The 13,346-nt window shown below is 42.5% G+C and overlaps 2 protein-coding genes across 2 annotated transcripts; one reads left to right on the forward strand and one right to left on the reverse strand.

Annotated features, from left to right (window-relative positions):
• Window positions 1–3,058: 3,058 nt before the first annotated feature.
• Window positions 3,059–9,357, forward strand: LOC121582338 (ankyrin repeat and LEM domain-containing protein 2). The gene is made up of 13 exons (XM_041898057.2): window positions 3,059–3,169; window positions 3,952–4,323; window positions 4,411–4,608; window positions 4,752–4,945; window positions 5,040–5,228; window positions 5,379–5,501; window positions 5,648–5,711; window positions 5,812–5,993; window positions 6,102–6,208; window positions 7,172–7,371; window positions 7,502–7,979; window positions 8,135–8,266; window positions 8,588–9,357. The coding sequence occupies exons 2-13, from the start codon at window positions 3,966–3,968 to the stop codon at window positions 8,724–8,726; spliced, it is 2,364 nt and encodes a 787-aa protein (XP_041753991.2). The 5' UTR covers window positions 3,059–3,169; window positions 3,952–3,965; the 3' UTR covers window positions 8,727–9,357.
• Window positions 9,358–10,895: 1,538 nt separating this feature from the next.
• LOC121582337 (serine/threonine-protein phosphatase PGAM5, mitochondrial) lies at window positions 10,896–13,318 on the reverse strand. Its single transcript, XM_041898055.1, has 6 exons — window positions 12,912–13,318; window positions 12,367–12,548; window positions 12,129–12,254; window positions 11,931–12,016; window positions 11,595–11,725; window positions 10,896–11,298 (listed from the first exon to the last, which is right to left on the reverse strand). Exons 1-6 carry the CDS (start codon window positions 13,142–13,144, stop codon window positions 11,148–11,150), a joined length of 909 nt encoding a protein of 302 aa, XP_041753989.1. The 5' UTR covers window positions 13,145–13,318; the 3' UTR covers window positions 10,896–11,147.
• Between the last annotated feature and the right edge of the window lie 28 nt (window positions 13,319–13,346).

Genomic DNA, 13,346 nt, shown 5'->3' on the forward strand with positions numbered 1-13,346 from the left:
ATGAAATTATAGATTAAAAACCATCCACATGATTACATTTACCCTGAAAGGCTGAGACAGATGTCTTTGAGCTTATATTAATCAATAGAAAACATGATGATAATCTAATCACTGCATTACCATGTCAGATTTCCACATTGAAAAATGAGTGTTATAAAAGCCTATATGAATATAGGCCAAGCCAGGATCCAAATCTGGCATTTCTGTTAATTCTGGTTATAATGGTCATGCTCAAATTTGTTTTCATATTTATTTCATACAGCAGACAACATCTGCTTGGTTTGAATGATCAACATGATAAAGTATGTTTACAGACTTTTGTTTAGACTCAGGCCTATTCACTGACAGATATTCTCAACATCTTAACCGCGCCCCCCTGTGCTCTCCCAACTCTCATATAGTTACATCCTATCTCAGCCATGCCATTTAGCTGCTGCCCTGGACTCTTCCACTTCCGCTAGCTGTCTGTCACCGCTGAGGATGTCAGGCAGGCCCTCCCTCTAGAGTGTCCTCATCAGAGCAGAATGAACCTGGCTCTGACACTAATAAAGAATACCATCTGTGCCTGGCAGGCGGAAGGAAAGAGGCGAATGAACCAATGAACTTCTCTGTAGCATCTCCTCTCTCACCACAGGCCACTGGCTCCCCTCAGCTCTGTCATGATGAAAGGGGAAGAGTGCTGTGGTAATTCAATTCCAGCAGGGTTCAGGGGCAACCCCGGTAGCACTATCTGTAAAAGGGTCATGAGAGACATTATGACTGTGAGGTTCAGAGACTAATAGTGGAAGAAGCATTATCTTCAAATTGCTCCATCTCTCAGACCATCACATCCAGTTCAATAACCTATGGGGAGGAGGACAATAGCCCCTAGTCTCAGGTAGTGGAGAGGTGAAGTTGTATTATAGCCTACATTATCTCTGAGAGAAGACTTCTATACATTATAAATTATAAACATACAAAAATATTAGGTCTACATGTGTGTTCATGGTGCCTCTTTTTTATTTTCTGTCTTATTGAGAATCCACTTTCATCTTCAAATAAAAAATAATTTTCTCACATGGATTTGGGATCATATGAGAGGATGATTATTTGATAATGTATATTGTAGTCCTCTGTAGCTCAGTTGGTAGAGCATGGCGCTTGCAACGCCAGGGTTGTGGGTTCGTTTCCCACGGGGGGCCAGTATGAGAAATGTATGCACTCACTAACTGTAAGTCGCTCTGGATAAGAGCGTCTGCTAAAAATGACTAAAATGTAAAATATTGCCACCTGCTGGCTAACATTGCCTCTTATACTCATACTGCACTCCACAATGACAGTTTTAGAACATGACGCATCTTGAATACCGTCTGACTGGAGTGTGGACTAATGGGTCAGAAAAAAAATTAATTACGCTGATTCTGTTACAAAACGTTTCATCTGTTACAAAACGTTTTGCAACAGAAACAGTTTACTCCAAACGGAAAACGTTTTGCAACGAAAACGAGAGTTTCTATTGGACAAATGCAGGTAGCTCCTCCCCAACAAAAGGAGAAAACACTGTGGATGTACAAATAATCTACGCATGAAGTGGAATGCTATGATTAACAGAGTAGGGCACAGATAAAAGGTATCATATCTGGCGTCTCGATGGATATTGAGCAGCCATGGTCAAAGATGAACATGTCAGGAATAGGTGATTCACGTTGCTTAACACGCACTGTGAATGGAAGGAAGGAAGAAAACCTTTCTGTATTGTTGATGTTTGATGAAGTTCTCCCAACCCATGTAAAGCTGGGATATATGAGATATGCTATGCGAGTTTATGTACAAAAGCTACTTCAATGTCATAAATGTAAAAAGTTTTCCCACGTGTCAAGTGTTTGCAAACGGAATATCATTGTTTTAGTGTCTTGAGGACGCACGGTGTTGCAATTGTGGTGGGAATTGACATTCCAAAGTTCCCTGAGTACCCTGAGTGAAGGAGGTCAAATTAGGAAGGATCAGGGCTGTCGAGAAGGTCTCCTATGCATTGGCAGTGAAAATGGTCGAAGCAGCGAGTAGAGATGATGAATGCAGTGGATGCCCAACAGTCTGCACTAATCGTGAAGGTTGATTTTGTTGCGTTTATTGCGCAGGTCATGAATTGTACAGGTCAAACTAACAAAACATCTAGAAAGTGGAAATCATTGCGAAAGCGGTTGACATGCTGACCACACTGCAAGCTAGCTAGCTAAATTGCCATAAATGTTTAATGCTTTTCGACCTGGCCCAAATGAATATAGTTGGATCAGAGTTCGTTTAGATATTTCAACCTGCTTGTCTTGATCAGGTCTGGTGTGGTGTGGGTGGACAAAATCAACATGCGCATGTACGCGCGCGAGCTGTGTGGTCAGCAAGGAGTACATCTACTTTTTTTCCTACTTTTTTTTTTTAATAATATGATTTTATTTATTATAATTTTTTTTTTTCGTTAAAGTATCTACGTTTTTACCCCACCCAGTAGGTGGTGGCAATACACCTTTTGGGATGTAGTCCGCCAATAAAACATTAAAGAAGAAGAAGGTCCCTCCCAGTTTCGTTTACTCTGTTTACTTGGTCAGTGCAATCACAGATAGAGCAATGAGACAGATATTTCACTGGACGTATAAATGTGAAGCAGCCGCTTGGCGTTTCCACTCATTACCAAATATGGTAGTGAGAGGAAGCCCAGTGGTCGACAGTAGGAGAAGATGGAACAAGATGGATTTTGGCCGACATTCTGCAAATGTTCTTATTAATGAAATGTTTTATCTCAATACAGTTTTCTGTTCCCAAAACTATAATCTGTTTAGAACAGAGTGAACAACGTTTTGTACACTTTACCCTTTGCCAAAGTTTCAAAATATTGCATTGTTTAGAAGGAGTGCAAGGGCGAATTGAGTTAGTGCACACGCGCATTTCACAGAGTAGGCGTCCCTAACGGAAATATGCAAATGTTTGCTTGAACGCGCCAATAGGATCTCACTATCTCGTGCTTGGCTCCGACCACCTCCTTGCTTGTTCTTCCCATTATGACTCATTTGTTCCAATTGGAAAGGACTATCTTAGTTATAAAAAATATTTGGTGCTATCGGTTCTTATACGGTAAACGGTTTCCATTGCAATACGTAATGAATACACCATAGGACTACAAGCACGAGTCTGTGAAGTAAGATATCGATTTATCTGAGTGTATTCGAGAACGTTTACGAGTCCATCTAAGTTAAAGAAATGCCTGGCACGTAATTTAATTAGGCTTTTGCTGCCATTAGCTAGGGTGGCTAGGTAAAAGTTAGCTATTGTAGTACACTCCTGAATGGGAAAATATGGCCTAGCCCTAGCACTATAAATGTATCATAACCAATGATTATGGGGCAAAGGGGCAGCCATTGTGCGAATTGGGTCGTCCTAAGTACGCATCGTAGCCTAAATAATACATATTTAACTATTGATTGTGTAAATGCAAATGCCCTAGAGCTGCAGCACGTTGAATGTAATGACATATCAAACATTATTACAAATTTACAACTATTTGTTTTATGAGTCAAATCGGTAAAGGCAGGGCATCGTTTTGTTTGATATGACCAATGAGCTCGCTCCCCGATATGTAAACAACAGGCGTAGGTAAACAGAATACTTGCTCCAGCTACATTGTTGCAATATTCTCCACATGGAATCGTTCCACATCAAAAAATATATATACGTAGGCTACAATGGTGTGTAGTAAGTCTGTTCCGTTTTAGACCATCGTTTTGCCAATTATGCATGTGATTTTGAAGAGAACTTCACCAGAGTGGTTCAATAACGTCTTATCCGTAGCCTATGACACGACGTACCATTTTATTTGGTAGTATTTTTTTCCAAAATAATGGATGTGTCATTTGACTATATTCTTCAGAGTATGTTTGTAACATGACTCTTCTCTGGGTATGCCACGTTTATTTCTCCTAGGAAGTGACAGCAACATGGAGGAAGTCATGAGCAGGCTGCAGACCCTGAACCCAGATCAGCTACGACAGGAGATTATCGGGGCAGGGCTGAAGTGTGGCGTCCTTACCACCACTACAAGAGCCATCTTTGAGAGGAAGCTAGCCAGATCCCTCCTGGAGAAGCAGGGAGGGGATGGAGGGATGTCTGGTGGAGGTAGATCCTCCAATGCAGAGTCTAATAGACCCTTAACAGATATAGTAGAAGCGGACCACAATCTGGAACTCAAATCATCAGCAGAGGAGGGCAAAGAGACAGAGGAATTGGATGAACCAGAATCTCCCCTTGTTTACTATGGTGTATGTCCTCATTGGGAGGAGTCAGTGGTCACTGATGGTAAGACCTATTTTTGTCCTATGAATAATACATGATAGAGATTGTTTCTGAGTTCAATGTGTGGTGAATGACTGTTTACCCCACTAGACAAAGTCCACGTATATGTGGACAGGAAGAAAGCTCTGAGAGCCATGATGACAATGAAAGAGTCAAGGTTTAAGTCCTTCTCAACACGAGAGGAAGCTGAGAAATTCTCAAAAGGCATCAATGAACATAGCCCAGCTTCAGCCATCACAACTGCACCAGACGGGCCCCAGGGAGTGCTGGAACCTGTAGTCCACACAGGTGTGTCTGCGTCATAGCATAGCTTTATCTAATATAGAGCCACTATATAGATAGAGAGCTAGATGGATCATTCACCTCTTTTGTGTCATATAAAATTAGCAAAATTGACCAGCATGCATACAATTACACTCTTGTCCTCCCAGGCAGCCCTACCGCAGGGGGGACTTCACCTTTGAACCTGGAGAGGGCTAATGAGTTCCGCAGCCCCCGCACCCAAGACCTGACAGCCAAGCTGAGAAAGGCAGTGGAGAAGGGGGACAAGGAAGCCTTCAGCAAGCTGGTCTGGGCCAACCCACGCTATCTTATCGGATCGGGAGACAACCCCACCATCGTGCATGTATGTACTCATGATATGATTCATGTTTCTATCATTTCCATGGGAGCAGAATGGTGCTTCACATACTCTTATGTGGAATAACTCCTGTTTGTAGGAAGGATGCCATTATAATGTCCTGCATGTGGCGGCCAAAGAGAACCAGTCAGGGATGGTACAGCTCCTCTTGGACACCCTGGAGAGCCCAGACTTCATGAGACTCATGTATCCTGATGACCAGGAGGCCATGCTACACCAACGCATCCGTTACCTCGTTGACCTGTACCTCAACACACCTGACAAAGCAGTAAGAACTTGCAGTATATGAACCGTAACTGTGTAATACAATGGTAGTTGGTAGTCAGCACAATGCACACCCAAATGATAGTTTGATAGTGTTAAAGTGTGTTTATAAGGTATTAATGAGATGTACTAAATGTGTGTGATGTCCCTGCAGAGCAATGAAACTCCTCTTCACTTTGCCTGTAAGTTTGGCTGTCCAGACGTGGTCAACGTGCTGTGTTCTCATCCTGCCACTGATAAACACCGGCAGAACAAGTACAACCAGAAGCCCTCTAGTGTAAGTCACATTACAGCCATGAAGAATCACTTAATTTAATAAAGCATTCAATTTCTGTTCAGTAAGGTGTATTGTCCCCTGAATTTCATGCCAGAAAAGGCACGATTTAGATTACTAAATACTTTACTTTATAACTGTTTTTACAGGTGATATGTGAGAGGAAAAACAAAACCGCTGACATAAAGAAAAAGATCAAGGACTATTTGGAGGGTAAGTTTAGATGGTTGCCAATGCTGGCTATAACACCTTTTTGTATGTGCAAATGCCAACTTGTGAACACATTAGTAACTTTGACCCTTTTCTGACACAGAACGGTGCTATGTTCCCTTGCTGAGGGATACAGACAACAGCTTCCAGGCTGTGATTGGTTTGCCATGGTCACCAAGCCCACTCGAGGTGGATTTTCATTCGCTGGGATCAGGAGTGGCTGGGAGTCCCATAGACCCAGTCATGACTGTGAGAGCATATGTGGGTCCCCTCAGTCCCTCAAAGGTAATCTCAATACCTTGGAGTATTGTACAATGAAAAACTCAATCTATAGAGGCTCATAGGCCTTTGTCTCTAAACCCAATAAACCCGTTTTCTGTATTGGTCTTACAGGCAGATGAGTTCCATAGACTATGGAGAACTCCACCCAGGGATCGAGCAGAGTATTTCCACCGTATTCTCAAATCTGACCCTGACAGGGGTGCAGAGCGTGTGGGGAGGTGAGTGAACAGTGGACCTGTGACCTTTATTAAAGGTCCAATGCAGCCGTTCTTTATCTCAATATCAAATCATTCTGGGTAACATTTAAGTACCTTACTGTGATTTGTTTTCAATTAAAATGGTTCCACCATTCCACCAAAACAGGTTGAAATTTCATGGGGTCTTTTCAAACAGCTCTTACACTAAAAGGGCATTATCATAAATTTCACAATATTATTCCAACCGTATAGTGTGGAAATACACTGAGTGTACAAAACATTAGGAACACTGCTATTTCCATGACATAGACTGACCAGGTGAAAGCTATGATCCCTAATTGATGTAACTTGTTAAATCCACTTCAATCAGGGGAGGGGAGGAGACCGGTTAAAGGATTTTAAAGCTTGAGATAATTGAGACATGGATTGTGTATGTGTGCCATTCAGTGGGTGAATGGGCAAGACAAAATATTTTAAAGTGCCTTTGAACAGGGTATGGTAGTAGGTGCCAGGCACACCGGTTGAGTGTGTCAAGAACTGCAACGCTGCTGGGTTTTTCACGCTCAACAGTTTCTCGTGTGTATCAAAAATGGTCCACCGCACAAAGGACATCCAGCCAACTTGACACAACTTTGGGAAGCATTGGAGTCAACATGGGCCAGCATCCCTGTCGAACACTTTCGACACGAGTCCATGCCCTGACAAATTGAGGCTGTACTGAGGGCAAAAGGACATGCAACTCAATATTAGGAAGGTGCTCCTAATGTTTTGTACACTCAGTGTATATGTAAAACATAGGAAAATATAGTTTTTGACTGCACTGGGCCTTTCATAGGCTAAACTCTAAAGAAACAAACAAGCAGCATCTTATCAAGGAACCATAATCTTGCTGACGATAGATGAATGTCATGTCAAGGAAAAATGTAATGGCTACCGTTGTATGGCAGTGGCATGTTATCTGATTGATCTGATCTCTCTCAACAGGGAGATTGCACATGGCATGGGGCATCCTTGGGCAGAGTACTGGGACTTCCTTGATAGCTTCATTGACCTGTCTACAGAGGAGGGACTGAAGAGGCTGGAAGAGTATCTGGATAGGAAGGACCAAAGTGAGCTTCCCCAAGAAGAATATGGGAGGACAGAGGGGACCGGTGGTCGATTTAAAGCATCAACACCCTCCAAAGGTAAGCACTTCCATAGAAAATCTAGGACCTTACAAACATGTATTGTATGTTATAACATATTATTTCATGCTTGAAATTATACAGGGAAATCCAAAAATAATCTCCAATTTATGTGTTTGCGTCATTTCAGAGGAGCAGAAAAACCACCACAGCCATGCGCCGTCTAACCACATCCTGAATGACAAGAACTCTGCACCAGTGGAGAAGAGCTCCCAGTCCCCTGTGTGTAACCTCCTGCCAGAGTTTGAGAAAGCCAGCCTAAAGGTAGGCTCTGGCACTGTGGAGGACCCAGAGAAGGCATGTATGGCTCCCTCTGTACCTTGGAGAGAAGGCCTGGACCTGGGGGACGGCAGCTTCTGGAGGACCTGGGAGAGGAGCCAGGGGAAGAGGCAGGTGGAGGAGCTCTCTAACCCCAGCTCAGAGGAGTATCTGACTGCAGACGAGGGCTCAGACCCAGAGGGCCCAGATGGTCCCAGAGATGGAAGAGATAGGAGAGGCTCAGTATCCTCTAGCGCATCTTACAAATCCACGGAAGGAGACACCTCTAAAGACACAATTCTGACGACTGACACCCCTACAAGACGAAGACAGGAACTGTTCATGGATGGGTAAGTCTTTGTTTATTTAATGTAGTTTAAGTAAAAGCAAATGACATCAGTCAACCTGTCAAAATGATCTGCTGCAATTTAAACTCACACAATAAATGTTTGTCTTGGTAACCCAATGGAAATGCTAACCAATGTTCTTTGACTCTTTCTTGCAGGGAATCTCCCACCAAGTTGGACAGTGAGGTCCTGTCTGCAATGAATAACATGGAGATAGACCCTGAGAGATACCCCTGCATTACTAAGTGGAAGAACACCATTCTGGCCTATCCCTCTTCAAAGAGGTTAAGGTGAGCTAGATACATATTCTGTTTCTTTATGCTATGTCTGCTGACAGAGCATAATCTCGTCTTCGATACTCCTGAGCGCTGTACTACAAAGCAGGACTATGGCGTTAACGTGTCTTAATATTCTGATATAACTTTTTATTTTGTAGAAAGATGCGCTTGAAATGGGCATGGTCTAATTGATTTAACAAACGAAAAAACATGTTGAAGTTTAGCTTTTTTAAATGAACCATAAAATCAATGGTAATTTCTGGCTAACTCATTGATCCTGCTTTGTAGTATACCCCTCAGGTGGTTAATGCTGCTGATGTTGTGTATTTCCAGCTGGCCAAGCCCAAGGAGGAGGAGAAGCTTGACTTGGACACCAAACTGTTCTCCCAGCATTCACAGCCCAGGCCCCCACACCCAGAGCTGTTACACCCAGACCATCCTCTGCAGGACCCTCTTCCACTCCCCAAACTGACACAGGGAAACCACGAGCAAACAGGATGGCATGTCCCACCATCTGAAGGTGGTGTTGCAAATATAACAGGGAATGTTGGCCAACATCCTGTACCACCACATCATGTCTATAGTCTGACTTTAGAACCCAGGCAGGAAACCACTACATTGCCATTTTAACAGGTTACATGTGCTTATTTTACCTTTGTGCTGGTTTCCATTCGTGCAGCTCTTTTGACTGTTCTATGCAAGCCACTGCCACACTTAACACTATTACCTTATCAGGTAGCTATTGATCTGATCTTTGCACTAATGCTGCCTGCCTACAGCACTTATGCATGTACTCAATGCAAGCATTCTCTTCCGGTGGATAGCATAGCTACAGATTACACTTTGAATTTACCTGATGGAGTGTACACTCCTCCCAGTGTTAAAGTGATACAGTATGTAATGTGTATACTATGTGCAATGATGCTTTTTCATATGAAATGTGAAAATGCTTTTATATTGTTAATTCATCACTTAACTAGCTGATTCCAGAGCTAAATTAGGAGTTTTAAATTATCTATTGTTTTAATGTATACCTACAGTTGAAGTCGGAAGTTTACATACACCTTAGCCAAATACATTTAAACTCAGTTTTTCACAATTCCTGACATTTAATCCTAGTAAAAATTCTCTGTCTTAGGTCAGTTAGGATCACCACTTTATTTTAAGAATGTGAAATGTCAGAATAATAGTAGAGAGAATGATTTATTTCAGCTTTTATTAATTTCATCACATTCCCAGTGGGTCAGAAGTTTACATACACTCAATTAGTATTTGGTAGCATTGCCTTTAAATTGTTTAACTTGGGTCAAACGTTTCGGGTAGCCTTCCACAAGCTTCTCACAATAAGTTGGGTGAATTTTGGCCCATTTCTCCTGACAGAGCTGGTGTAACTGAGTCAGGTTTGTAGGCCTCCTTGCTCGCACACGCTTTTTCAGTTCTGCCCACAAATTGTCCATAGGATTGAGGTCAGGGCTTTGTGATGGCCACTCCAATACCTTGACTTTGTTGTCCTTAAGCCATTTTGCCACAATTTTGGAAGTATGTTTGGGGTCATTGTCCATTTGGAAGACCCATTTGTGACCAAGCTTTAACTTCCTGACTGATGTCTTGAGATGTTGCTTCAATATATCCACATAATTTTCCTTCCTCATGATGCCATCTATTTTGTGAAGTGCACCAGTCCCTCCTGCAGCAAAGCACCCCCACAGCATGATGCTGCCACCACCGTGCTTCACGGTTGGGACGGTGTTCTTCGGCTTGCAAGACCCACCTTTTTCCTCCAAACATAACGATGGTCATTATGGCCAAACAGTTCTATTTTTGTTTCATCAGACCAGAGGACATTTCTCAAAAAAGTACGATCTTTGTCCCCATGTGCAGTTGCAAACCATAGTCTGGATTTTTTATGGCGGTTTTGGAGCAGTGGCTTCTTCCTTGCTGAGCGGCCTTTCAGGTTATGTCGATATAGGACTCGTTTTACTGTGGATATAGATACTTTTGTACCCGTTTCCTCCAGCATCTTCACAAGGTCATTTGCTGTTGTTCTGGGATTGATTTGCACTTTTCGCACCAAAGTACGTTAATCTCTAGGAGACAGAACGCATCTCCATCCTGAGCGGTATGACGGCTGCGTGGTACAATGGTGTTTATAATTGCGTACTATTGTTTGTACAGATGAACGTGGTACCTTCAGGCGTTTGTAGACTTGTGGAGGTCTACAAACTTTTTTTCTGAGGTCTTGGCTGATTTATTTTGATTTTCCCATGATGTCAAGCAAAGAGGCACTGAGTTTGAAGGTAGGCCTTGAAATACATCCACAGGTACACCTCCAATTGACTCAAATGATGTCAATTAGCCTATCGGCATTTTCTGGAATTGTCCAAGCTGTTTAAAGGCACAGTCAACTTAGTGTATGTAAACTTCTGACCCACTGGAATTGTGATACAGTGAATTATAAGTGAAATAATCTGTCTAAACAATTGTTGGAGAAATTACTTGTGTCATGCACAAAGTAGATGTCCTAACCGACTTGCCAAAACTATAGTTTGTGGAGTGGTTGAAAAACTACTTTTAATGACTCCCAACCTAAGTGTATGTAAACTTCCGACTTCAACTGTATACACAAAAACGATTATGGATGTAGTCATAACATTTCCTCATGTTTATTCATAAACTGTAATATTAAAGCATTATCAAATAAATCAATTTACTAAGAAATGGCACTGTCTGTAAAATACATTATTACAAATAATTTTTTCCATACAAAACTGCAGTCAAAATAATGATTCCCAACGTGGGCAAAACCATCTTATAGAGGATAAATTATGGCTTCAAATTATGTGGCAGCAGAAGGTCAGGTTACATGTTGCCAGCCAATAGTGGTGAAGGAGTGTTAGGTACGGGTGAGTTTTTCAGGAGGCATAAAGCCTGAGTCGCCCATCATCCTCAGTCCCACCCTGCCACTGGGTCTGATGGTGATCCAGGTGATGCTGCCGTTATTCAGGCCCAGCCGCAGCCAACCTTCTGGGGGAAACTGCAGAGCCCTATATCAACCAAGATAAACAGTTCCATAACATTAGATTTGAGCTCACAATCCACGCCTAAAGAAATGTGTCCCTATTAAAGCATTACCATAGGAAACCAGGACCTTGGACTAAATTATCAGTGTTGAACATTGACTAGTAGATCATGTTTTTCACACCTTTCCAGTAATCTGTGAACCTCTTGAATGTTCACCTCACTGAGGACAAATCACTCACTATGAATTAGCTGAGCTATGCTCTGCTTGTGAAAAGAAATGCAACTCCATCGGGTGTTGTTGATGACGTGAGGGACTAACCTGCACACAAAGTAGCGAATAACGTTTGCGTGGCAGACAATGATCTCGTAGCTATCCTCTGTCTGCTTGGTGTCTGCCCGGTGGATGTAGCGGCGGAAGGCTGCCTCGATCCGAGCTCCATCTTCATGATACTGCAGAAACCAAAGCACCAGTACAGTGTGTGAGGGAAAGTTATGACAGATATCCAATTTTATACAGCACTTAACAGATTGCTTTGAAGCTCAAGCGCTAAATGGATTGTATCAGTTAAGCCTTTTAAGTAAATATCTCACAAGAAAATTAAGTGCAAGTGGGTAATTGCATCCATCTCCAGGACTACGGATAGCAATCACTCACCACACAGTCAGGTTTCCAGGAGATTGGTGGCACAGGCTCAATGGGAGCACCCTCTCTAAGCAGGTCACAGCTCACTTTGTCCACCTCTAATGCAGAGATTGAGAGCAAAATAAGTTATATGGTTAGGACTGTTCAGAGTGGAGGCTTAGAATTACTTTTGAGTTTGGTTAGAATGAGTGGTGTCCTGTTGTCTCTGACCTGGAAGATGCTTGCTGATGATCTTGGCAGTTTCTGTGGCACGGGTCATGGTGGAGTGGACCATGACATCATACTTCAACCCCAGGGCAGCCAATCGCTGACCAGTGTACTCAGCCTGCTCCCTGCCTATGAATCAAAATCAATCAATCAGTGCTTTATTGGATTCAATTTACTTCAGCCCCCTCACTGATACTTTTTTAGTGGCTACAACACTAATCAATGCACTTCATATACATACCTAGAGGGGTTAGGACCCTCTCCTTGTCCACGCTCCCATTCAGGTTGTACTGTGAGTGGCGAATCAGAAAGATGTGACGAGTGGCTTTGGGTTTGTTGTTCTCCATCTCTGTGTTCAGTTCTTCACTGGTGATCTCTTTGTCCTTCTTTTTCTTCCCATTTATGAGTGCCAGGGGGTCACGCCTTAAAATGGAATCATATGAAATAGCAGAGATCAGGGAATTATGAAACATATTACATTTTAGTGATTTAGCAGACGCTCTTATCCAGAGCGACTCACAGTTAGTGAGTGCATACATTTTTCATACTGGTCCCCCGTGGGAATCAAACCCACAACCCTGGCGTTGCAAGCGCCATGCTCTACCAACTGAGCTACAGGAGGCCTATTATTATTATTATTTACACTTTATACACACATTCCCATAATGACAATTGACAACGAATCAATGACATTGATTCCAGAGTGCTAGCTAGACTGATTCAATCTTACTCCCTTTATTGAGAGATGTGCTCATGATAAATTAATTTGGGCTAATTGAAGCTTACTTATCCCAGTTACTGTCCCAGCCATTCCCACTGGCAGTCACAGTGTGGTCATGGCCTGGTGACCACGTCTGAGGCACTGCTGCTTGGAGAACACCTAGACCAGTCAATTTTTTTGAACTTTCGTTATGTTTTGTTTTTTCCAAATAATATCCTTTCGGTTCAGCCATTGCCACAAGTACTGCTGATCCACCAGCAAGCCCACACACCAGCTTTGTTACCCTCCTGAAAGACATCCTTGCCAAGAAAAGGAGAACAAAACGATATCACTAAATCCAGAAGCAACAACTACTGTAACAAACCTAAACTGATTTAGCTACCACTTCTGAGACATTAACATTTTGAAGAAAGATTCAATGGCGTTGACAATAACAGCAGCGGCGTACGCACTGAAAAGACGATGCAACTACGGAAGCGTAGGAAGGAAAAAAATACTGA

The sequence above is a fragment of the Coregonus clupeaformis genome, chromosome 15 (assembly GCF_020615455.1).
Source record: "Coregonus clupeaformis isolate EN_2021a chromosome 15, ASM2061545v1, whole genome shotgun sequence".
Taxonomy (NCBI): domain Eukaryota; kingdom Metazoa; phylum Chordata; class Actinopteri; order Salmoniformes; family Salmonidae; genus Coregonus; species Coregonus clupeaformis.